At 46.0% G+C, this 26,934-nt stretch overlaps 1 protein-coding gene across 1 annotated transcript in view; it reads left to right on the forward strand.

Moving 5' to 3' along the window:
* CERT1 (ceramide transporter 1) overlaps positions 1 to 26,934 on the forward strand; it is a 592,287-nt gene that overhangs the window by 537,162 nt on the left and 28,191 nt on the right. Inside the window, exon 16 of the mRNA XM_069223744.1 lies at positions 20,693 to 20,827. Coding sequence (XP_069079845.1) covers positions 20,693 to 20,820 — 128 coding nt within the window. The 3' untranslated portion in view covers positions 20,821 to 20,827. The remainder of the gene's footprint in view (positions 1 to 20,692; positions 20,828 to 26,934) is intronic.

The raw sequence follows: 26,934 nt of genomic DNA on the forward strand, positions 1-26,934 counted from the left end.
GAGACTATCCTGGCATGACAGCCCCTTTCTCCAAAACACAGACTGAGGTGAGGGCCATTCCTTGGTCTCAACAGATATTAGAGGAGGTTTTTGAGGATAATGGCACCATTGTTTGCCCCCTTATCTGAGCTACCTTCAAAGAAGAAGGTGATTACCTGGACAGAAGTCTGAGAAACCCTTTGACTTACTCAAGGAAGCTGTATGTACAGCACCTGTCTGCAAGGCTCCTGACTTCAAGGCTCCTGACTTCTCCAAGGAGTTCATTGTGCAGACTGAGGCTTCAAAGCATAATGTAGAGGTTGTCCAAGCACAGTTAAATGAGGACCTAGATCAGCCTGCTGCCTTCTTTAGTAGGAGGTTACTTCTCCGGGAACTGAGGTGGAGTCTTACTGAGAGGGAGGCCTTTGCTGTGGTCTGGGAATGGAACTAGCTTTACTTCTCTATTTTCACTGATTTTGTTTTTGTTGATCTTAGGACTCTTGATTTATTTAGAAAAGCGAAAATGGAGTGGCTTGCTAAGTCTTCACAACCTTTTTGATCAAGGACCTTCAAATGTTTTGGGACCTGCAAAGTAGAATTTCATGTAGTGTAGAAGGATAGACTTACATATTTGCAATTATGTCATTGGGGGTAGCACCAGCTGAATACATCAGTAACAACTTTGCCACTAGAAGACTTTGAAAAAGTTATCAACCTTGTATCGGCTAATTACTAAATTCTACTGCAGCCTTCCACTGCCTCAAATTGTGCCTGAGAAACATCTAAGTGGAGGGCCGTAGAGCACCAGGAACTTGGGGAGACACTGCAAGGATATGCATGCAATTTTGAGTATTCTCTATAGGGATTAGACCTAGAAGGTCTACTACAGATAGTGTCTTATATCTCAGCCTCTTGAGCTGATTTTTCCCAACACATCGGAAACTTATTGGCGATGTGTCTATGGGGTGGGAACTTTCCTGCATATATGGTGGTAGTACCTTGGGATTGTCTTCTACAGGAAGAGGTTCTAAGCAGTGTCAAGAAAAAAGTAGGAGCTTCCTGTCCTGAGGATCCTGCTTACATCTTTTGTGTCAGTGCCTCTTTCCGGTGGAAGGAGTGAGTGGAACAAGCTGATAACTGTCATTGACTGTTTTGTGCAGCTAAAATATTGATAGCCTTTTGATGAAAATGGTGGAACCCTGAGTACTATTTCCTGCATTTTACAAGCTGTCAATGTAAATGCTCTTTTATGACTTGGTAGCGCTGGAGACAAAATTACTGAAGATAGGAAGACCAGTGCTGCCATATTACCATTGCCTGGGAGAACTCTTTCTATCTCACTAGACTAAAAGCACTATAACTTTTTGAGTACTGAATTCTGCCTATGACAGCAGTACAGTGCTGCCTGTGAGGGTCTGGTGGGAAGTTGATATTCATGAACTCTAATGAGGAAGTGATGGCCTGTTCTGCATCTTGATGCTTTGTAGTGTCGAGAGGGATCTAGGTGGTTGGGTGGGGGACCTGGGGTTTGTATTTGTGTTTCTTTTGAATTAAATTTCAGTGTACCTGTTTCCTGTGCACATTTTGGATTCTGCAATTAAATACATTAAACATGTTTTGTAAAAAAAAAAAAAACAGTGAGAATATCAGAAAGCATCTTCACCAGTGTTTGAGTGTCTATACCCGATGACAGTTGTGAACCCCCTGACTGCGCAAAGGCCTAGACTGAGGTGATTAAATATTGTTTCCTTCCAAGCAGATATTCCTCCACTTAAAATATCTTTTAAGTGGCAGACTTGATTCAGAGAATTTTCTTAATAGTGCTACCGCATGCCATTAGGGGGTGTCATGCAGCTCTGTGACTCCATTTTGCCCAGAAGTGACAGTGTAGCCTTAAATAAGCAGCAATCCAGAGGTCTGGTCCTGACTTTGTCAGTCTTCCAACGACTCCAGAAAAGTCCACAATGTGCTTGAGAACGATGTCCCCACCGAAAGCCACAGGATTCAAGTCATGCAGCTGTGTTGTTCTTATTAATATTTTTAGTGCAGATACTTTAGAATGTCCCTAGATGCCAGATTGGATCCAGATGATTCTTAGGTGGCGTTGTGCGTTGAACTTTGTTCCAGACCAAAAGAAGAGAGGTATATAAGTGCTTCCATCAGTTTCTTTTTTCTACTTCTTTGTATGCGGATCTAGAGGTAGCTCCTAACCGTTTCTCATTAGTTGATGAGTTTTTTTTTCCGTGAAATTCTTTTCCAGTGTGCAGGGGCACATGTACCGTTTTAAGACTGCAGGGTTTAAACCCTGTAGGGACTATCCGAAGCAGATGTTTGTGACAGAGCCACACAAGGTGTGTATCTGTTTGTGATTGCACCACAACTCTAAGTCATGTGAGGAGTGTGCTCTTATGCACCCAGAGGTAATGTGGTGTTGCAAAGCCATGCTTTACGTCACTGAACTTCAAAGGAAGTAAGTCATGTATGCCCTGCTTGAGAGCGTGAGACTGTTCCTGTGAAGAGTCTTTGTTGTGCTCCACATCTTCAAGTAAGTCGCTGTCCTAGAACAGCATAAGAACTCCAAGTGGGCCTTGTCACGGCCTTGCTACACTCCTGAGAAGTCAAGTGGCTATCAAAGTGCCTTACCAGTAGATTCTGCAGCTGACCCAATGCATCCGGAATTTCTTGCGCTGCTGCCAACTCCAGAATAAATTCAGATGTTCAGAGAAACCATGTGGCTAATCTTTGGCACTCTGCCAGCTCCATCTGACACACCTTAAGGCCACAATGGTCAGTGGAGGGCCTCCACTCTGTTTTCTGCCTGCAAGTCTGCCCTTTGTGGCAGCATGCCTCCTGAACCCTCTTCGTGTTGAGCTCTGGCTCTGGAGCCAACTGTGTCCAGAACCATGCCGATTCCTAACATGTGGCCACCACCAGTCCTATGGTCCTGTCTGACTCAGAACCCAGACCGTCTGGATTTGGCCAAGACTGCGCTCTTGAACGTTATTGACTCCACTGGCCCCAGTTCATTCTGAATCTGTTAAAACAACAACTTTTAAGATCGGTCTTTGACCAAAGTCAACCAGCTTTTGGTGACCGTGGTATTGCAGACTAATTTACCAGCCACGTGACTATGAGAACTTTTATTTGGACTTTCAAGAGGCCAGTGGATTAGAGATTTCCCCGAACACAGAGCCTAGTTCTCTGCCTAGCCTTTCAACAAATGAGACAACTGCATTTACTGTGGACCCTAATTCTTTCCAACCAGTCCTTAGCTTAAGAGTACAAAGGGACTGATGTCTCTAGCAACTGCATGTTTTCCTATCTGTGCTGCTCACACAAGCCCTTTGGAACATGGCCAGCGAGATCTTGTCAGCATTCCTGGAGGATCTTAGTGCCTGTCTGGCCCAGACCTTCCATGACCAGCAGGATGCAGCCTTGTATGTTATCCACACTGGTTTAGAGACTACAGACACAGATTGTATTGACAGGGCAGTGGATACCAGTGTTGTCCTTTGTAGATATGCCTGGATGAGGTCCACTGCATTCTCCAGCAATATACAGGCATCTCCAGTGGATATGCCCTTTGAGTCTTGCTTCTTCCAAGAAAATGTGGACTCTGCTTCAGAACGCTGTAAAGACATAAGAACTAAAGTGCCTTCCTTGGGGCTTTTGACCCCTGCAAAACAAATCCTGCCTGGAAATTATGGGGATCAAAACCCCTTTCATAGGGCCAGTGGGCAAGCGGTGGTTACTCCCACTCACCCATGGGGGTTGTGGACGTTTACTCCTCCTGTCTCAGGGCCAGACTTACTATGGATCCTGAGTAACTTGATTAAGTGCTACCCCTTTCGGCACTTGACTCTTAGTGATGGTGCCAGTCGAGCAGTCCAAGGCTTTTCAAGGGAGAGTAGGTGTGAAGCACTCACAGGTTCAAGGCTCAAAGTACAAACCATAACCACAATAAGCTGCTTGTCCAGTCAGATACTTGCTTTTCCAAAATAAATAGTATTTTAATATAAGTACCCATAGCAAACAAACAAAACTCTAAATACTATGCAAAGTCTCTGAAGGTAGATGCTCAAGCATCATCCTTGGTGGTATCTAATGAGGCTGGTTATTCAGTTCTATAAATGGAGGCAACTTTCTCAGTTGGCCCACAATTGTTCCCATGCAATAAGGCCTTTCAAATTTAACTTTTTCAGCTCTGCTTGCCAAGTTTGTCCCCGGCAGGCCTGACAGCCTCAGTAGTCTTACCCAACCCAATGGCAGCTGGAAAGTGCAGGAGGACTGGGCCATGTTATGGGATCCAGTCTCCCAAAGCTGTGGGTCTGCAATCTTTTTCAAATTATGCATTGAGCCTCCTATGTCTTCAAATGGCCTGCATCAGTGTATGACACCCTGTCTGCAGCTATTTTGGTAATCAGTAAGCATTCTTCACAGCAGCCTTGGTATGACAACCAGGTCGAAAGGCTCTCCCTTCATAATGATCCTCCTGGCAAAAAGAGGTATCCGACTTTGCTTCTACAAGGGCAATGAGTCTCGTTGTACAGGGTCTCCTTCCCAGTATACAGGGTCGCTGAAGTTGCAAGAACGGGTTGGCGTCCTGCTCTCATATCTGTGTAGGACTTCCTCCCCATGGCTCCTTCACAGCAAACTTGGTGTGGTAACCCAGGGTGATGGCACTGCCTTCATGGTGCCCCTTTCCTGGCAAACAGTCACCAGTTTCAGTGGCGCAAGGGTGACAATCCTAGTTTCACAGTGATCCCCTCCTGCTGCATGGGGACACTGACTTTGCAAGAACGGGGGCAGCCTACAGTCTTGCAGTAGTCCTGACTGCCGGAGTGGGCATCTCACTTAGCTCACTGGGATCCATTCAGCAGGATCCCCAGTGGGTCTTACTCCCTCCTAGTGCCCTCCTTTTCTTCACAGGGTATGCTGCTATTGCATAGCGGCCAGAAGGCTGGTGCTTCAGGCTCAAGTCAAGTTGTCCTGACTTTCTGGGGGATGGCCCCTCACCCAGCAGGGAGATTAGCAGACTTTGGTCCCTCATCCTGGTTCCAATATCCAAATGCCTTGCTAATCTTCTGTTCTGTTGAGCAATGCTGTTTAACAACTTGTGGACTTGGGCTCCCACTCTTTTAGTCCAAATTCAGACTCTGATGTGATGTAGTGTCTTGTCATTTGATATCCCTGTTGTGGGTGTCAATTTCTTTGATGTGCCCTCTCCCCTGTCCTTTGTCAAAGGGAGAATCTTCCACCACAGGAGCGGCTCAATTTTATTGATCCACAACACAGGCCCAGGGAGTAACCAGGGATCTCCCATGGCTGTCGGCCTCCACTAAACCATGCCTCACAAAGGTTCAAAGGCCTAACCCTTCCCCTCTATGATTCTTTGATTCTGCAGTGCCAACCATATCAGCCCCCCACCCCAATATCTTGCTTTACAATAAGCCCAGACCCCACTGATCAGTAACTCTTGCAGAGGATTGTCTGCTCCCCTTTCTCTTGTGTGTATCTTCCCAGGCCTCAGGAATGCAGCAATTTACATCTCTTGTCTCTGGGTTGCAGTCCTTACCTCTAGAAGCCTTTCCAGGCTTCCAAATTGGAGCCCACTAGCATCTATGTTCTATTCCATGCACACATACATCCCAAGACACAAGTATCATCAGCCTCCCGATGCTACACACAGTCGCCATGTAGACCAAGGCTGAGCTATGTATCTAGGAGCAGAACTTTACATGAGTGGGCCAGTAGGCACCACTCCAGTGATGCAGATAAAACAAAAAGCCTGTTTGCACTACTGCTTCTTACTAAACACAAAACAAGTATGCTGCCACAGTTGTGCTGTATCACTTAACTCCTGCCAAGGACTGTAACTCTCTACCACTAATAGGGTAGCGCCTAGTGCGCCCCTCCCTGTCTAGCAAGACCACATTAACATGAGAATGGTGTAGGTCATAGCATACTCATGATCCTTGTCCCCCCATGCCCAGAATTCAGTACCACGGATTCAGATATTCATGCAGCTGGAGCCTTTGGGGCAGGGGTGCATGTCCTCAGAATGCTGGGAACTTTTCTGTCCCATCAAGGAGCTATTCTAGAGGGCTGGTATACAGGTTTGCAGCAGGCAGCCCGATCCTTTCGGAACCTCAGAGATGGAACCAGCGGACACCATATGGGTCAGTAGGGGGATCAGCTCTCTCATTCCTCCTCCTTTACAACAGCAGCCAACATACTGATTTAGTTTTTCCTCAGCGATGCATGTCCACCAGTGGGAGGCAAGATCCAGCACCTCCTCCTAGGTTGGTGATCCATCACATCTGACAGATGGATCTTCCAAATAGTTCATAATCGTTATGCCCTACTTTATCTGATCAAGACTTAGAGCCGCAGATTCCTTACCTTAGAATATTCCCAAGCGTCAGCCCGGATCTGGCCATTTTAAGCAATCCACATTGTTCCCTGGTAGATGAAGTTGTTCAGCTTCACTTGCTGTCGTTTGAGCTGGAAAAGAGGTGCGTGGTGCCTATAGGCACCACCCCAGTGGGCTGAGCTCAGTTCGTTCTTCTTTGGGTCATCTGAGTGGATCCAGATTGGGTTCCCCATAGTCATTTTTTGACTGACTGCTTTTGACCTTTTGTTGAAGTCTAGTGTGCCGCTTTCTCTTCAACTTTTTTCAGAGATGTCCCCGAAGAAACCCATTGCGTTCAAACCTAGTGGGCGCCTGTCATCGACAGATGTCGGTGACGGACACCCACTTGATATGTCTGGAGAAGGACCACAACTACGCATCATGTGCGGAGTGCAAGACCATGAACTCCAAGGACATCCACGAGTGGGCCATGAAGTTTTCTTGGCAGGTCGTCATGTGACTTGGTCCCGTTCACGCGGGAGGTCCTGGGACTGCTCCAAGAGTTGCTTGTCAATTGTCATCCCACTGAATAACTTTTGGAAAGTCCCACAAGAAGATGAATAGCTCTTCAATATCTATATCTCTGCGTCACTCCCATTCTTCGGACGACACAAGGGAACAATGCCACAAGTTTGAACCTCACTTGCAGGTGGTCCCTTCCCTGTGTAGCCGGCGTTAGAAACTGGGTCTGTTCTGGCCTTCCCGAATTCTCTGGAGCAGGAGCGACCCCTGTCCAACTCTGAGTTATATGAGGCCATGAACCTCATTTGTGAGCGGTTGAACCCCACTAGAGCACCCTTGGGTCCCACAGGTTAGGGCGGGTGTTTACCTGGGGCTCCACCAGCGGGTTTGCCCTTGGCACCAGTCAAGCCCCTAGGATTGTTGGTAGATTCTAATCAGCCCTGGCTGTGCCTTTGCAACCTCCTTGGGTGCTATTCCAGTGGCGCCATTCTAGATGCAGCCTATGCCCATTGGCAACACTGAACCCTTCATGATTTTAGACGCCAATATAGAGCCAGACTTGCATTGTGCAATTTCGGTTCTGCCACAAGCCAGACCCACAAGGCCTGAATTGTAGACCGAGCAGTATTTTACTGAAGGGCTTACTGAGAAACACAAATGTTCGATGGCATCTGTCGCTGTAGATACACATGTTCTGCAATAGCTCGCCATCTGGTGTTGGGTCGGAGTGTTACAAGTTGTTTTTCTTCGAAGAAGTGTTTTCGAGTCACGGGACCGAGTGACTCCTCCTTCTGTGCTCATTGCGCATGGGCGTCGACTCCATCTTCGATTGTTTTCTTTCCGCCATCGGGTTCGGACGTGTTACTGTCGCTCCGAGTTTCGGAACGGAAAGATAGCTGAAAACGGAAGATTTTCGACGGTATCGTTGCGATCCGGTTCGAGATAAACACACACGACGACGCATTGAACATCGAAGCGCTTCGGTGCCCTTCGGGGTAGATTTCGGCACACCTTCGGGGCCTAGTCGGCCCGACCGCGTGGAGAACAACGCCGATGGAACGGACCCCGTTTCGATTCTGCCCTGAATGCCACAACAAATATCCTTATACGGACCAACACTCGGTCTGTAACCTGTGCCTGTCACCCGAGCACAGCGAAGAATCCTGTGAGGCCTGTCTGGCGTTCCGGTCCCGAAAAACTCCGCGCGACCGTCGAGCGAGAAGACTGCAGATGGCGTCCACGCCAAAGGAGCATCGACAGTTCGAGACAGAAGAGGAACAGGAGGAATCCTTTTCCATCCAGGATTCAGACTCCGACGAACTCGACAATACAAAAACTGTGAGTAAGACGTCGAGATCAGAACTTAAAAAAGGCAAAAAGGCCCAGGGGACGCCACTGCCAACCGGCTATGGCTCAACCCAAATTACCGGTGACCAACAATCGGCACCGAAAAAGGCCCATTCAGTGTCGAGATCGTCCGACTCCGGTCGAGACACCGGCACGCAGCCTCCTCGGGACCGAGAGAGTGCTAAAGAGAAGCAACGACACCGAGAGTTCGGTGTCGACACGGATCGACGCCGAGACAGTGGCGCCGAAGACCATAGGGGCCAAGATTTTTCGGCACAAAAGAGGAGGAAGGTTACCTCGGAGCCGAAAAGACAAACAACAGGGTTTTCGGAGCCGAAAAAAGCACCAACAGACCCAGTTTCAGGCTCCTATACTGAAGAGCATTCTATGTCTTCACAAATGAAAAAACACAGATTCGAACAGGAACTGCAATCCACTGAAGTGGATCACACGCAAAAGCGTATCTTTATTCAGCAGGGGACAGGGAAGATCAGTACCCTTCCACCTGTCAAAAGAAAGAGAACACTTCAGTTTATAGCACTAGAGGCTCCTCAGCAACAAACAGCAAAGAAGGTAACACCTCCTCCCTCGCCTCCACCTGTAACTCCGGCTTCGCCAACTTACACCCCGTCACATTCGCCAGCTCACACCGCCATGAGCCACGATGACCAAGATCAAGACACGTGGGACTTGTACGATGCACCAGTGTCTGATAACAGCCCAGACACATACCCAACTAGGCCATCACCACCTGAGGACAGCACAGCCTATTCACAAGTGGTGGCTAGAGCAGCACAGTTCCATAATGTGGAACTACACTCTGAACAAGTAGAGGATGACTTTTTATTTAACACCCTCTCCTCCACCCACAGCTCCTACCAAAGCCTGCCTATGCTCCCAGGCATGCTACGCCATGCAAAGGAGATCTTCAAGGAACCAGTTAAAAGTAGGGCAGTAACGCCTAGAGTGGACAAAAAGTATAAGGCGCCTCCTACGGACCCTGTATTCATCACCTCTCAGCTGCCACCAGACTCTGTGGTGGTAGGGGCCGCCAGAAAACGGGCAAATTCACACACTTCTGGGGATGCACCTCCCCCAGATAAAGAAAGCAGAAAGTTCGATGCAGCCGGGAAGAGGGTCGCTGTCCAAGCAGCAAACCAGTGGCGCATCGCAAACTCACAAGCGCTGCTAGCGCGATACGACAGAGCCCACTGGGATGAGATGCAGCATCTCATTGAACATCTCCCAAAAGATCTACAAAAAAGAGCAAAACAGGTTGTTGAGGAGGGTCAAAACATTTCCAACAATCAAATACGCTCCTCTATGGATGCAGCAGACACAGCCGCAAGGACCATTAATACGTCGGTTACCATCCGTAGGCACGCATGGCTCAGAACGTCTGGATTCAAGCCAGAAATTCAGCAGGCAGTACTTAACATGCCAGTAAACGAAAAACTTCTGTTCGGTCCGGAGGTCGACACAGCCATAGAAAAGCTCAAAAAGGACACTGACACTGCCAAGGCCATGGGCGCACTCTACTCCCCGCAGAGCAGAGGATCTTATACCACCTTCCGCAAAACACCTTTTAGAGGAGGGTTTCGGGGTCAGGCCACACAAGCTAGTACCTCACAGTCCGCACCGTCCACCTACCAGGGACAGTACAGGGGAGGCTTTCGGGGCCAGTATAGAGGAGGGCAATTCCCTAGGAATAGAGGAAGATTTCAAAGCCCCAAAACCACTACCAACAAGCAGTGACTCACACGTCACTCACCCCCCCACACAACACCAGTGGGGGGAAGGATAAGTCAATATTACGAAGCATGGGAGGAAATAACTACAGACACATGGGTCCTAGCAATTATCCAACATGGTTATTGCATAGAATTCCTGCAATTCCCTCCAGACATACCACCAAAATCACAAAATTTATCAAAACACCATTCACAGCTTCTAGAGATAGAAGTTCAAGCACTACTGCAAAAAAATGCAATAGAATTAGTACCAAGCACACAAATAAACACAGGAGTTTATTCACTGTACTTTTTGATACCAAAAAAGGACAAAACACTGAGACCAATTCTAGACCTCAGAGTAGTAAACACATTCATCAAATCAGACCACTTTCACATGGTCACACTACAAGAAGTGTTACCATTGCTCAAAAAACACAACTACATGACAACCCTAGACCTCAAAGACGCATATTTCCATATACCAATACATCAATCACACAGAAAATATCTAAGGTTTGTATTCAAAGGAATACATTACCAATTCAAAGTATTGCCTTTTGGTTTAACAACCGCTCCAAGAGTATTCACAAAATGCCTAGCAGTAGTCGCTGCACACATCAGAAGGCAGCAAATACATGTATTCCCGTATCTAGACGACTGGCTAATCAAAACCACTTCGCTCACACAATGCTCAAACCACACAAATCAAGTCATACAAACCCTCTACAAACTAGGGTTCACCGTCAACTTTGCAAAATCCAACATTCAGCCAAGCAAAGTACAGCAATATCTAGGAGCCATAATAGACACGACAAAAGGAGTAGCAACGCCAACTCCACAAAGAATTCACAATTTCAACAGAGTCATTCAACACATGTCTCCAAATCAGACAATACAAGCAAGAACAATACTACAGCTCCTAGGCATGATGTCCTCATGCATAGCCATTGTCCCAAACGCAAGACTGCACATGAGGCCCTTACAACAGTGCCTAGCCTCACAGTGGTCTCAAGCACAGGGTCACCTTCTAGATCTGGTGTTAATAGACCGCCAAACTTACCTCTCGCTTCTATGGTGGAACAGTATAAATTTAAACAAAGGGCGGCCTTTCCAAGACCCAGTGCCACAGTACGTAATAACAACAGATGCTTCCATGACAGGGTGGGGAGCACATCTCAATCAACACAACATAAGAGGACAATGGAACATACATCAAACAAAACTGCATATAAATCATCTAGAATTATTAGCAGTTTTTCAAGCACTAAAAGCTTTCCAACCAATCATAATCCACAAATACATCCTTGTCAAAACAGACAACATAACAACGATGTATTATCTAAACAAACAAGGAGGAACACATTCAACGCAGTTAAGCTTATTAGCTCAAAACATATGGAAGTGGGCAATCCACCATCAAATTCGTCTAATAGCACAGTTTATTCCAGAGATCCAGAATCAACTGGCAGACGATCTCTCTCGAGATCACCAGCAAGTCCACGAATGGGAAATCCACCCACAAATTCTAAACACCTACTTCACACTCTGGGGAACACCTCAAATAGACTTATTTGCAACAAAAGAGAACGCAAAATGCCAAAACTTCGCGTCCAGATACCCACACAAGCAATCCCAAGGCAATGCCCTATGGATGAACTGGTCAGGAATATTTGCTTACGCTTTTCCTCCTCTCCCTCTCCTTCCTTATCTAGTAAACAAATTGAGTCAAAACAAACTCAAACTCATTTTAATAGCACCAACGTGGGCGAGACAACCCTGGTACACAACACTGCTAGATCTCTCTGTAGTACCCCACATCAAACTGCCCAACAAACCAGATCTGTTAACGCAACACAACCAACAGATCAGACACCCAGATCCAGCATCGCTGAATCTAGCAATCTGGCTCCTGAAATCCTAGAATTCGGACACTTACAACTTAGCCAAGAGTGTATGGAAGTCATAAAGCAGGCCAGAAGGCCATCCACTAGACACTGCTACGCAAGTAAGTGGAAAAGATTTGTTTGTTACTGCCATCATAATCCGATACAACCACTACACGCAACTCCAAAACATATAGTAAATTACTTGCTCCATTTACAAAAAGCAAAGCTAGCCTTCTCTTCTATTAAAATACACCTTGCAGCAATATCTGCATACCTGCAGACTACCTATTCAACTTCCTTGTATAGGATACCAGTCATCAAAGCATTCATAGAAGGTCTTAAAAGAATTATACCACCAAGAACACCACCTGTTCCTTCATGGAACCTAAACGTGGTCCTAACAAGACTCATGGGCCCACCTTTCGAACCCATGCACTCTTGCGGAATAAAATTCCTAACCTGGAAAGTTGCCTTTCTCATCGCCATTACATCTCTAAGAAGAGTAAGTGAAATTCAAGCGTTCACAACACAAGAACCTTTTATACAAATACATAAAAATAAGGTCGTCCTACGACCTAATCCTAAATTTTTACCAAAGGTTATTTCACCGTTCCATCTAAATCAAACGGTAGAACTACCAGTTTTTTTCCCACAGCCAGATTCTGTGGCTGAAAGAGCACTACATACATTAGATGTCAAAAGAGCATTAATGTACTACATTGACAGAACAAAGAACATCAGAAAGACTAAACAGCTATTTATTGCATTCCAAAAACCTCATGCAGGTAACCCAATATCAAAACAAGGTATAGCCAGATGGATAGTTAAATGCATCCAAATCTGCTACCTTAAAGCAAAAAGACAACTGCCCATTACTCCCAGGGCACATTCAACAAGGAAAAAAGGTGCTTCAATGGCCTTTTTAGGAAACATCCCAATGCATGAAATATGTAAGGCAGCCACATGGTCTACGCCTCACACATTCACCAAACACTACTGTATAGATGTGCTATCCGCACAACAAGCTACAGTAGGTCAAGCTGTATTAAGAACTCTATTTCAGACAACTTCTACTCCTACAGGCTAAACCACCGCTTATGGGGAAATAACTGCTTACTAGTCTATGCAGAACATGTGTATCTACAGCGACAGATGCCATCGAACTGAAAATGTCACTTACCCAGTGTACATCTGTTCGTGGCATCAGTCGCTGAGATTCACATGTGCCCACCCACCTCCCCGGAAGCCTGTAGCAGTTCAGAAGTTACCTTCAATTTTGTACATTTGTATATATATTATTTAAACCTTTAATAGGTACATACTTACACATTTCATTGCGCGGGCACTATTACTATAGTACAACTCCTACCTCACCCTCTGCGGGGAAAACAATCGAAGATGGAGTCGACGCCCATGCGCAATGAGCACAAAAGGAGGAGTCACTCGGTCCCGTGACTCGAAAACACTTCTTCGAAGAAAAACAACTTGTAACACTCCGACCCAACACCAGATGGCGAGCTATTGCAGAACATGTGAATCTCAGCGACTGATGCCACGAACAGATGTACACTGGGTAAGTGACATTTTCAATATGGGATCTGAGGATCCCTATTCCTACATTGACCCCTTAAGTCCATGGCAGATGACAACTGGCATGAGGAACTCCTGTCCAAAGGAAGGGATTAGACACCCTGGGTTGCCACCGTGACAAAATAGGATCATATACAGAGCAGTCCGTCCTGCAGAATGGGCAACCCCTTACCCATTGACAAAGTAATCTGAGATTGTTCAGAACTTAAATGTTACATATAGTAATTAAATCCTAGGATAGTTCCAATCTTCATTGAAGGTATGACTTTTAAAGTAGATTTAGTTTTATTCTGTGCAGGGGCGTCTTAGGATTTCTCCCACGCATTCATAGTTAAAGAACAGCCTTGCAGGTATAACCAAGGTGGGGGGGAAAAAGGGGAAGAGACCTTATGATTCCAGGTATGTTTTTCTGATTTTTCCAGTACGAAATCCATGCTATAAAGGACCTCAATACTATAAGCACATAGCAGGGCTCCATCCTGCCTTCGCAAAATGTCCCCTGTTACCATGGGGGCAGTGCTAATGGTCTATAACTTCTTACAGGTGCCGTCGCACTGACACTTTGATGCATGGGGGTCCACTTTTCCCATTTCCTTTTTCTCTGGCGTATGATTTTTCTTCAGCTTGATTCTACTCAATTCTGTTTCCTCTTGCTTTCCCTTTTCGTTCCCCCTATACTGTCTTACCTTAGCTAACTGTATGAACAACTCAAGTATACCTTTCTTACTTACGAGTAAACCTTTCAATTTTTTCCTTACTGCATGCTCAACCCGATGCCTGACTTTCCCGTCATGCCACTTGGACAATATTGATTAACACCCATTTGATGCTGTTGGTCCTCTAAACAAACTATGTATAATGGGATGGTACTCCACCCTGCACTCATCAATGTATTTCTGTCTATGGCTTTAACTGTCGTAAAGACCCATCCCCATTGAAGTCACCCCCCAGGAGTGTCAGACCTGGGGGGAGTTGCGCTACCACCCCTTGGAGGGTCACTAGAAACTGTTTGAGTGCACCCAGGGGGGCATAGACACCCAGGAGATTAACCGTCTAGCAGGTCTGGCTTAGCTACAGTGATCACAATGGGTACTGAGGTGTATTATGATTGCCACTCCCCTAGAGCCTCTAGTGAAGCTCGCATGGTATATCTGGTCATAGCCACCTCGCGAGAGCATGGGGCAATGTGTGCCCAGCTGGTGCGTTTCCTGGAGCAACGCTATTGATGGGCAAAAACCGCAGAGCACTTGATCTTGTCTAGGAGTCCATTGACATTCCTAGAAAGGATCTGTTTGAGAATCCCCAGAGTGTGCGGGGGAACAGTATGTGAATGCATTTAGGACTTTGTGTCAGTTTCCCTGAGAGGAGGTGTCAGTGGATGTGAAGGCCCCTGCACCCTGTCCCCCCCCCTTAGCCACGAGGGTCATGCATGTGATATAGATCTAGGGGTGCAATGTGACAACCTGAAAGAAAAATGTTAACACATAAGAAATACACCCATATCAGGACTTTAAAACATACTCCCTCAACCCCCCCCCCCCCCCCCCCCAACTGCCTCTCACCCCATACTTCCATCCTCGAAGCATCTGTCGCCCAAAAACATAACAGATACCCCCGAACCAAAGTGTCTGTAGTAGGTGTGGAGTAGTGGACCCCCTCCATGTAGTCTGAGTTCTGCAATAAGGCCCCTCCCTCTCTTTCGATATTGGCCCTGGGGTCTCCCTCTCTGCTCCTTATAGCTCACTGGGAGCAGCGTTTGTATTGTGTTTCAGACTAAAGAGGGAGTTTGGCTAAAGCTGTCATCTACTGGGGAAAGCAAGTCCTGTCCCTTCTCCGAGCGAGCGTTCTCCACTGGCTCCAACTGAGCCAAGGGTCTCACTGGATCAGTGTTGGATAGTCTGGTCTCCTCACTTTGTTTCCTGCAGCGGGACTTTGTGTGTGAGCCTCTTTGGCAGGGGGGGGTGATCCTCTTCTGGAAAACTGGTGCTCTTCAGTGAGCCAGCCCCACCAGGCAGTTATGGGTTTGTCGAAAAAAAGGACTTCCTATTAAAGAGGATCTTGAGGCCCACAGAGAATAGCAGCATGTATGACATATTCCCACCACCGAGAATGCGCAATGTCAGCACTTGTGTGGTGGAGTTTCCAAGGCGGCTTGTCTCGAGTGAAGCTTAGGACTCCTATACGCATTGCCACCGATACCACTTCTGTCCAAAGTTCTCAAGAAGATTAAGAACAACCCTTGCTAAATCATCTTAGTGGCTCCAAACTGGGCACAGAGTATCCTGAGCATGAGCTTCGTTCCTCCAGGCGTATTTCCCATTGGGGAGGATCCTCTGTTGCAAAAAGAGGGCAGGGTACGTCACCCAAATGTGTCCACTCTCAACCTTCATGCATTGAAATTGCGTAGCAACAGTTGAGGCTGTTCGTTCTCCTTCCCGAAGTATGTGATATCATTCTGCCAGTCAACGTTTTTCCACTAAAACCATCTACACCTACCGATGGGTTTGTGTCGATCCTCCGTCTGCACCCTTGTCTAAAGTTCTTCTTTTCATTATTTCTCTGGCCTGGCAAGGCTTTGCTTTGGGCACAGTAAAAGATATCTGACCACCGTTTCATCTTTCTTACGGTTGCCTGATCATTCCCTGTAAGTCACCTGTTGCGACTATATTCTTTAAAGGTGTACAACATGTTTTCTCCTACACCCTTTATTATTCCCCAGTGAGACCTAAATCTAGTTCTCAAGTTTCTCATGTGTTCACCTTTTGAGCCAATGCACATCTGTCCTCAACAGGTACTGCATATCAAAAAGGTCTTACCTGTGGTGATAACATCTTCCAGGAAGTTTAGTGAATTGCAGGGGTGTTCCATTAATCACCCCCTAATGCATCCTTCCCCCCCCCCCCCCCCAGACAAGCTGGTTCTTAGAACCTGGACTTTTTGTTTTTGCCAAAAGTGGTCACACCCTGGCATGTCCGGCAAAGCATCATCCTGCATATCTTTTTCCCTTGCCTCATCCTTCTAAAGAAGTAGAGACTCCACTGTCTGAAACCAGAAATGATGTTACAGTTCCATATTGACTGTGCCAAAGAATTCCTGGTGGACGATCAACTCTTTGTTGGATTTGTGGGGGACAAAGAAAGGGAAGGCAGTTCAAAAGAGCCATCTGTTGATTGATACGCCTTTGCATTAGGATCTGCAATGCGATGGCCAAGAAACAGCCCCCTAAAGGCTAGAGCTCACTTGCTTGACAATGAGGTCTGACGAGATAGGCACCACTTTGCCTGTTCGGTCGTCCATTACTACATAGTCTAAGAAGGTCTGTAGACCCACCTCCAGGGAAAGACTGCTTATGTATCTATTCTAAGGTAAGTAATCTTTGTCTAGTAGTCTCCATCAGATGAGCAAGCACTTACCTTTGGTAATGCCTCATCTGGTCACGACTATCTAGCACCAGATTCTTTACCTAGCCCCCATCTCCCTGTTCTCCAAACTGTCTTCTCTCACTTAAGAGATCCTTTTGGACTTCACAGGGTGCCCAAGTCATTCCTCCTCAGCTTCTGGTGCAGAAAAAACTGACAAGAACGGTGTTAAGCGCATTGGAGTGACACCTATGTAGGCACGGCGCATGTTGTTTCTGGCTTGGACGATGTCACGCAGAGCTGAGGGACGCCACCTACTGGTACACAAGGGAGATCGCTAAAGTTCTGGATCCAGTCGGACACCTGGGAATATTTTAAAGTAAGGAATCTGAGGCTAGATAGTGTCTACTAGATAAGACATTACCAAAGGTAAGTAACTTGTTTTTCTCTCCTATTCACCCAATATTCTTTCAACACCTTAAATTTCAGAAGAGCACCTGTTCATCCTGCTACAGGAGGTACTCCTGTTGCTTTCCAAGAGTACTGGACTTGGAGAAAGGCAGGGTTTGTTATTCCTGCTACTTCATTGTCAAGTCATGAGCCTCAGGCCCATCCTGGAACTTGTACCCCTTACACCTCCCTGTGCAAGTACAAATTTAAAAGTGTATTTTTAGCTCAGATCCTTTCTGCCCTGTAATTGAGACTGGATGATGTATTTGTGCTTGTAGAATGATTATTTTGATGTATCCTTTCTGAAGTCTCATGTGAGCCATGAGCATTTCCAGTTTGCGGACCTCTCCTTTGGCATCACTAGCGCCCCTCTGGTGTTCACAGAAGTGATCTTAGTGGTTGCTGCCTATCTTTGGGAGTTCCTCTGATCCCGTACGTAGACAGCTGAAGGTGGGCTCGCCACAATCAGTCATGAACCTACCTCAGGGCGAACATGTAGCTTCGTTGGAGTTTAGCATAAATGAGTTGAAGCTCCACCTGATTCCCTCTCAAAAGCTTGCATTCATAGGGATGATTCTGGACACAGTAGAGTTCAAGTCGTTTTCTCCACCAGTCCGATATGATCCCCGTGTTACAGGTTCGCTTCTGGATCCAGGTGAGGGTGTATATTAGGCTTCTTGGCCTCCTTGCCTTGTGCATCCTCCTGGTCAATTGCTTGGTGTCCCGTATGAGCCCTGCATTGGAATGTCCAGCCCTAGTGGGCCCAACATCGATGCTGCCTTTCTAACATTTTCCAGGTGTCAGAGAAGACAGCCCATGACCTGTAGTGGTTGTAGGCTGGACACAGTCTTACCCTGTAGCAGTCGAGACTCTTCCCCACCCAGAGCTGACAGTGGTGACTGATGCATAGTTGCTGAGTTGGGGTCGTGGAGATCATCTGCTGGAGGTGGAGATCAGAGGACTCTGGTCTCCAATGGGGAGCCAGAACCACATCATCCTTTTGGAGCTACAGTCCACTAGTCCGATCCTTAATACTTTTCTACCATTCCTCAGGGAGTGGCTGTTGTAGCCTTGAGGGTTTCCTGCTGTCCATCAAAGGTAGGCTGGTGTAGGTTCTTATGGAAAACACAGTAATTTGGTACTGCAGCAGACATGGCCCTGTGTAGTCCTGGGTGCTGTGCAAGGACGTGCTACTACATCTCTAGTGGTAGTTAAGCAATAGGACACATCTTCCTGGTCACAAACCATTCAGCAGGGGACCTGAATGCCAGAGCAGACCTACTGAACAGATGCTTGGCACTTGCCAGGGTAGGAGGTTCTAGTCACCAGTAGGGTTCACTCCACTTTGAATATACATTATGACTGCCATCTACATCCTAAAGTGGCGCAGGATGTCCTCCTCTGGTGGAAAAAGCCTTGACTAGATCTTTTCTCTACCATTGTGGACACGCAAATAATTTTGCGCATTGGAGCGTCTGCAAGAACACTTAGTAGAAGACATGTTCTGGCTGGAATGGAACAAGGGATTCCTGTATGTTTCTCCACCCCACCCTTCCCTGACCCCCCCCCCCCCCTCCCCCTTCACTCCTACCAGAGATTTGAAGTAGATCAAGCACAATGGTCCCATGTCTCCCTTATTGCCACACACTTGTCCAGGAGAGTGTGGTACCCATAACTCCTGTGCATAAGTATCTGTTCTCTGATCAAGCTACCACTTTGGGACGACCTCTTCTCTCGGCAACATGGCATGGTCCTCCACCCAGATCTATGTACCTTACACCTCCGTGCTTGGAGATTAAGTGGTGGCTGCCTGAAGTTTTGAATGGCATCCTCGAATTCAGACACCAAAATATCGATTTATGCAAGGTGCTAGCCCAGAATTGTAACCTGGTGTGGTGCCCAGGACAATGGCCCTCACAGACAGAGCTGTTTGGACGTTCTTTTGTTTTGTCTTCAGCCCAGCACGGTCTTGTAGTGGGCATTGCAAAAGGTTATTTGTCACCTTTTCAGCCTTTCTAGCTTTGTTGTCCCGACAGTCCTTGTTTAGATCACCTTATCTGAGGTTTATTTAAGGTTTATCCCCTTTTGTTCCCTCCCAAACCGGTTGAGAGGCCACGGTGGGGCCTTAACTTGGTCTAGACATTACTTGTGTGTACCCTTATCAGAGCTAGGCATAGCTGCTTTCTGCATCTCCTGACCTCGAAGACTCCCTTCCTCATTTTGATTGTCAACACATCAACTGAGTGAAATACAGGCACTTTAAGTGCAACTGCTCTGCACCACTTTTTTTCCAGACACATTTAGAGGACTCAGGGCGGTCTTCTTACCAAAAGTCATGACTCATTTGCACGTTGAGCAATCAGTCGCTCCACCAGTATTCTTTGGCCTTATACTGTGCACTCTAAAAGGTTGTCATCTGTTTCAGCCTTTCTACTGCTGCAGAACCAATTGCTCTTTAACTCACCAGTTGTGATGCGGTTTAAAAAAAGGTTTGACACACATGGAACCTTTACTTTGATTGGTCTTTATGTGTGCTCCATTGGAGCCTATGCATATTTGCTCCCTGCATTTCTTGACTCTGACAAGTGTCTTTCTCATTCCGAATATGTAAGCTTGTTGTGCGAGTCAACTTGTTTAGTTTCCTTTGGTGCATAGCTAGGTTTGTACTATATAAAAACCCCATACATACAGCTTGTGATACAAAACCTTACTGTGCAGTTTGAAGCTACCACTTTTGCCAGAGGTCTTCTCTCTTGTGGCCATTTGTTTTAGGTGGATAGAACTTCCCGAGTTAACAAGCAGGTGTCTAGTAAGTAATACTCTGCTTGATGGCTTCTCCAAGGAATACCACACCAGTATTATGTCAAGTTGTATGCTGAAAGATACTATCTGATCGATGTAGCATCCTATACTTAGAAGGAATTGCTCATGCATGATTTTATCTTTGCTTTCTCCTTTTAATCAGGGACTTTTCAGTGTCCGTACTGAGAACAGCAATTCAGTGGTGTCACCCTCTAAAACTAACATTTCAAACTACCATCATATTGTGCAACTGAAACCCACTGCACTGAATCTCAGGGCTTCATTTGCAGAACTCTGGCTGTCTGGTGTATTTAAAACCTAGAAGTCATTTTTTAGAGTCTCCAAAGGGATCACATGTGCCTTCAGATGAAGAAAAGCCATAATGTGCCTGCATGCCATATGCAGTGGCAAACTCTTCATCCAAAGTATTTACATTTTTGAATATCTGGGATCGTTTTTACATTTAGTTAGAATACGGTCACTGATTTTATTTGTTCTGCTGTTTAAACAGGGGTCACAGTTTTCTACAATTCCTCCTCTTTCTACTTCTGTTTAAGGTGTATGCATTGAAAGAAAATGCAGGCACAACAATGAGGCCTTGAATATTAATGAATTGTGATTGTTATGTCGAACTCATTTTTATGAAGTTAATCATTTTGTTTTTCTGTACAGTAAACCCTGGAGGTTGGGCACCAGCTTCAGTTCTACGGGCTGTTGCAAAACGAGAATATCCCAAATTTCTTAAGCGATTCACATCATACGTCCAAGAGAAGACAGCTGGCAATAATATTCTCTTCTAGCATCAAGGTATGCCTTTTTTGGTCTCTTCATCTTTTCATTGGCTATCGCAGATTTGTCAGACATAAAATAGTGCAAATAAATTATTGCAGTTTTGCCAGAAATAAATAATTCATAATACAATCTGTAGTGCTTAGGTTTAAAGGGTGGAAAGCTGGGCCAACATTTCAGAGTTGTGGCAAGCTCAAGGGCAGAAATAATCTTGGGGCTAGATACATAAATGTAAGTAAGGTGGGAGCTTAAGAAGTTAGGCCCCACCTACAATAGGTTAGTTGCCAGTATATTTAAAGAAACTTATTTTGCAAAATGCTGTGCAGCACCTGTGAAGATGACACTTCTAGTGGTTATAAAAAAAAGTAACTGCTCACAGCAGGAGTAATGCTAGTACACCTTTAGTGTTTCTGATGTATACATCTTACTGTTGTTTCTTCACTATGAATTCTCCTTCCAGGCCTCAGATTGTATAGGAAAATCTTTCTCTAGGAAAGTCTGTTCAGTGCTGCCAGGTGTGCCATGTGTCTCCAGCCACGACTCCGCATTGGATGTGACTTCACCCTTGTATTTTAGGCGATCTACTGTGTGCTGGCATCAGTTTCTGGTTTTCTGCACCTCATCAACTTAGTCTGCAGAACTCTCTGTCTCTGTAGGAAACTGCCCCTTTGGCATGGTTACCACCCCCACCTTTTGCCTGATATTGATGCTTGACTGAGTGTGTGCTGGGATCCTGCTAACCCACCCTCAGCACCAGTGTTCTTTCCCAAAAACTGTACCATTGCTCCATCGATTGGCACACTTCTGGCATGCAGTTAAGTCCCTTGTAAAGGGTACCCATGGTATCAAGGGCCCTGTGGCCAGGGAAGGTCCTCAAGGGCTGCAGCATCTATTATGACACCCCTCACCAAGTACATGCACACTGCCATCACACTTTGTGTGTTGGTGGGGAGAAAAAGACAATGTCGATATGGCAACCCTCTCAGGGTGCCATGCCCACAAACCACTGCCTGTGGTATAGGTAAGTCACCCCTTTCGCAGGCCTTACAGCCCTAAGGCAGGGTGCACTATACCACAGGTGAGGGCATAGCACAGGAGCAATATTCCCATACAGTGTCTAAGGCCATTCTTAGACATTTTAAGTGCAGTGTGCCCATATAAAGTACATGGGCTGGGAGTTTGTCATTACGAACTCCACAGCTCCATGATGGCGTCACTGAAGTCTGGGAAGTTGACTATCAAACTTCTCAGCATAATTAATCCACACTGATGCCAGTGTTGGATTTATTGAAAAATGCACCCAGAGGGCATCTTAGAGATGCCCCTTGTATTTTAGCCAAACGTCTAGTACATGAATGACCGGTCTGCCACTTCCAGATGAGTTTTTGATCACATGGGGTGAGAGCCTTTGTGCGGTCTGTGGCCAGAAACAAAGCCTGCACTGAGTAGAGGTGCTTCACATCTCCCCCCTGCATGAACTGTAACAGCTGGTGGTGAGCCCCAAAGGCTCAGGCCTCTTGTTACAGTGCCCCAGGCAGGCCTCGAAAAACCATAAACATTTACTAGACCTGCAGGTCGAGTAGCTTGAAAAATCTACTCGACCCAACTGTAATGTACATGACCCCGAAACGGGTCTCAAATTGTGTGATCCTAGGCAAATATTGTATTTTACAGTCACCTTGTTCTTCATTCACACCTATGAGTGCACCTTCAAATATGTGAGTTCAGCATTTCTGGTGTTAAAAAAAAAAAAAACTCTTTTGTTTGATTTAAATACACTAAACGTTTGCTCTGTGTATAATAAATATAGCCCACATACAGGGAGTGCAGAATTATTAGGCAAGTTGTATTTTTGAGGATTAATTTTATTATTGAACAACAACCATGTTCTCAATGAACCCAAAAAACTCATTAATATCAAAGCTGAATATTTTTGGAGGTAGTTTTTAGTTTGTTTTTAGTTTTAGCTATGTTAGGGGGATATCTGTGTGTGCAGGTGACTATTACTGTGCATAATTATTAGGCAACTTAACAAAAAAAATATATATACCCATTTCAATTATTTATTATTACCAGTGAAACCAATATAACATCTCAACATTCACAAATATACATTTCTGACATTCAAAAACAAAACAAAAACAAATCAGTGACCAATATAGCCACCTTTCTTTGCAAGGACACTCAAAAGCCTGCCATCCATGGATTCTGTCAGTGTTTTGATCTGTTCACCATCAACATTGCGCGCAGCAGCAACCACAGCCTCCCAGACACTGTTCAGAGAGGTGTACTGTTTTCCCTCCTTGTAAATCTCACATTTGATGATGGACCACAGGTTCTCAATGGGGTTCAGATCAGGTGAACAAGGAGGCCATGTCATTAGATTTCCTTCTTTTATACCCTTTCTTGCCAGCCACGCTGTGGAGTACTTGGACGCGTGTGATGGAGCATTGTCCTGCATGAAAATCATGTTTTTCTTGAAGGATGCAGACTTCTTCCTGTACCACTGCTTGAAGAAGGTGTCTTCCAGGAACTGGCAGTAGGACTGGGAGTTGAGCTTGACTCCATCCTCAACCCGAAAAGGCCCCACAAGCTCATCTTTGATGATACCAGCCCAAACCAGTACTCCACCTCCACCTTGCTGGCGTCTGAGTCGGACTGGAGCTCTCTGCCCTTTACCAATCCAGTCACGGGCCCATCCATCTGGCCCATCAAGACTCACTCTCATTTCATCAGTCCATAAAACCTTAGAAAAATCAGTCTTGAGATATTTATTGGCCCAGTCTTGACGTTTCAGCTTGTGTGTCTTGGTCAGTGGTGGTCGTCTTTCAGCCTTTCTTACCTTGGCCATGTCTCTGAGTATTGCACACCTTGTGCTTTTGGGCACTCCAGTGATGTTGCAGCTCTGAAATATGGCCAAACTGGTGGCAAGTGGCATCGTGGCAGCTGCACGCTTGACTTTTCTCAGTTCATGGGCAGTTATTTTGCGCCTTGGTTTTTCCACACGCTTCTTGCGACCCTGTTGACTATTTTGAATGAAACGCTTGATTGTTCGATGATCACGCTTCAGAAGCTTTGCAATTTTAAGAGTGCTGCATCCCTCTGCAAGATATCTCACTATTTTTGACTTTTCTGAACCTGTCAAGTCCTCCTTTTGACCCATTTTGCCAAAGGAAAGGAAGTTGCCTAATAATTATGCACACCTGATATAGGGTGTTGATGTCATTAGACCACACCCCTTCTCATTACAGAGATGCACATCACCTAATATGCTTAATTGGTAGTAGGCTTTCGAGCCTATACAGCTTGGAGTAAGACAACATGCATAAAGAGGATGATGTGGTCAAAATACTCATTTGCCTAATAATTCTGCACTCCCTGTATAGGTTACACATGATCCATGCATGCCTTGCCTCTTAGTTTACTTATAGCTTTGCCATCAGGGTAAGTGTGTTTCTCAGTTTGTTTAATCACTCACTTGTAAAACATATATTAGTAAAGCATGATGCGGTAGCGGTAGCGCACTGTTATTTACAGACAGTAAATTTCCAAGAAATGTCCAAAAACCTTCCCTCTAACTTGCAGCTTTACTGATAAAACTATATAGTGTATTAACAGTAATCTGTGTAAATTGGGTTTCAGAAAATATTTATCATTTGCACATCACCAAGTAAAGTGTTCTGACTTTTTTCATCCTATTAAAATATTTTTTTCATTACACAGAAGTACAAACAATGGTCTTTCCCAGCTACTGAAATATATTTTGAAATGTTTGTAAAGTTGATTTAGTTATATAAATGTTGTGTGTTAGGAAAACATGATACCAAAAGCCTTTCGTTTCACATAGATCAGGCAGTTCACCTTACTAAATCCTGGAACTCTGCAGTCACAAGGAAAAGTATTTGTATTGCAAGAAGAGAAACTGACTTTTGACCTCTGTCTCTGAACACAGAGCAAATGTTACAAGAATAAGATTTAAAGGCATTTTAATTGCCAATTCAGTTTCTGACTGAACAGAACACCTGTTCTTTGTCCACTCGACCCAATAGCTCAACCTCATAAAATATAGCTCGCCATAGCAAGTGGTCCAGTAGATTTTTCGAGCTCTGCCAGGGCACTCCAGCTAGTGGAGATGCCCGCCCCCTGGACAAAGCCCCACATTTGGCAGCAAGTTCAGCAGGAAATTAGGATAAACGAGGTGGCGTGTCCACTTCAGCTAGGACCACCCCTAAAGTGTCCAGAACTGAAGTGACCCCCCCCTTCTTGCAAAATCCTCCATCTTGGTTTGAAGGACAGGGACCAATAGGGTTAGGTTTGTGTCCCCCTCCCCAAAGGGTGTGGACACCAGAAGGGTGTAGTCACCCTCAGTGACAGTAGCCGTTGGCTACTGCCCTCTGACCCCTCTAATGCCCCCAAATTCAGGATTTAAAGGTTCTCCTGAATCTAGCTCGTCAGATTCCTGCCGACCTCAAGATGACAAGAAGAAACAAGGACTGCTAAGCTGACCCCCAGCAGAGAAGACTGAAGACACCAACTGATTGGGCTCCAGCCCTACAGGCCTTTGTTCAGCTTCTGAAGCCCTGCTACAAAAAGGCAACACATCTTGCAGGACCAGTGACCTCTTAAAAGCCTCGAGGACTGCCTGCACACCAGAGGACCAAGATCTCCCATGGACAGCGGCCCTGCCCAGAAAAACTCTAGGAAAGAACTCCAGAACTGCCCGCATCTGCGAGTCCTGCCCACTCTGCACCTGACGCCCCTGGCCCGTGTCCAGGTGGCCCACCAGTCCAGAGCAGGTTCCCAGGCGATTCTTACCTTGTTTCCACCCTGTGCTGACCCCTCCTCCAACACGACACCTGCAGCCTAAATCAGGAGGACCCCACTGACTGCAAGAGAACCGGACGTATAATCCCGACGCCTAAAGGTACCCCTGCACCCGCAGCCCCCTGGCCTTGGAGGGTCTGACCACCGGTCTAGCAACGATCCGCAGGCGGCCCTACTCCTTGTCCAGCCTGTGGTTTTCCAATACTGACCCCCTGGACCTAGCCTGCAGCATCTTTGTGACCCCCCAGACCTCCCCTATTGAAAAGCATTGGGAGTCCGACACGGTGTTTGCACCCTGCCACTCCTGTGCAGCTGAGTGTGTGATAAATGGGTAAGGACGGTCAGAACATTTTATTGCAGTACTGTCTGCAAAGCTTAAACTTTGAGGTCCTCTGAGCAGACATTTGACCTAACTGCTAACAGACAAACAGTGTAGAAAGCTGGCTTTGTATATACTATATCAAAATGATATATATTGTGCACAGAGTCCAGCGGTTCCCAAGAGGCTTAAAAGAGGCTAAAGTAGATAATACTAATGCTCTCTTTTCTGGTAGTGTGGTTGAGCAGTTAGGCTTATCAGAGGGTAGTGCAGAGCATTTGTTGTACACACACAAACAATAGAAGAAGCACACACTCAATGACTTAACTCCAGACCAATGGTTTTTATATAGCAAGAATATATTTTCATTATTTTTAGAACCACAAGAATCAAGTTGCAGTAAGTACCTTAAAAGTTTCGTTTTTCACACTGGTATCAATAGTACTTTGTTTGAAATAGGTACGTAATACAGTTTTTGAAATATTAGCAATAATCTGTTTTAAAAATGGACACTGCAATTTTCAGAAACCGTTCCTGGGGGGAAGAAATGTTAGATTGTTTTACAGGTAAGGAAAACAATTATAGTTTCAGTCTCCGGTTTTTAGGAAGTCCACCGGTTGGGGTTCAGGTTAACCCCAAACACCCACAACCAGCAACACGGGGCCGGCCAGGGGCAGAGGTCAAAGATGAGCAAATTTAACATGGGCTCCTATGGAGAATCAGGCCTGCCTGCAGGTAGGTACTCGCGGCTCACAGGGCAGACCCCGGGGGGTTTGAAGGAGCACTGGAGGGGCCACAATTAGGCACCAAACACACACCCTCACCACAAGGGCGGCCGGGTGCAAGGTGCAAACAGGATGTCCGGTTTCCAATGCTGGTCTATGTGGAGACCCCCAGGGGTCACTCGGAGGCTGCAGGCGTGGTCCAGGGGGGTGTCTCGGGCACACCACCAGTTGGACAGGGAGGAGGGCCCCCTGCTTGA

The sequence above is a fragment of the Pleurodeles waltl genome, chromosome 1_1, assembly GCF_031143425.1.
Source record: "Pleurodeles waltl isolate 20211129_DDA chromosome 1_1, aPleWal1.hap1.20221129, whole genome shotgun sequence".
NCBI classification, from domain to species: Eukaryota; Metazoa; Chordata; class Amphibia; order Caudata; family Salamandridae; genus Pleurodeles; species Pleurodeles waltl.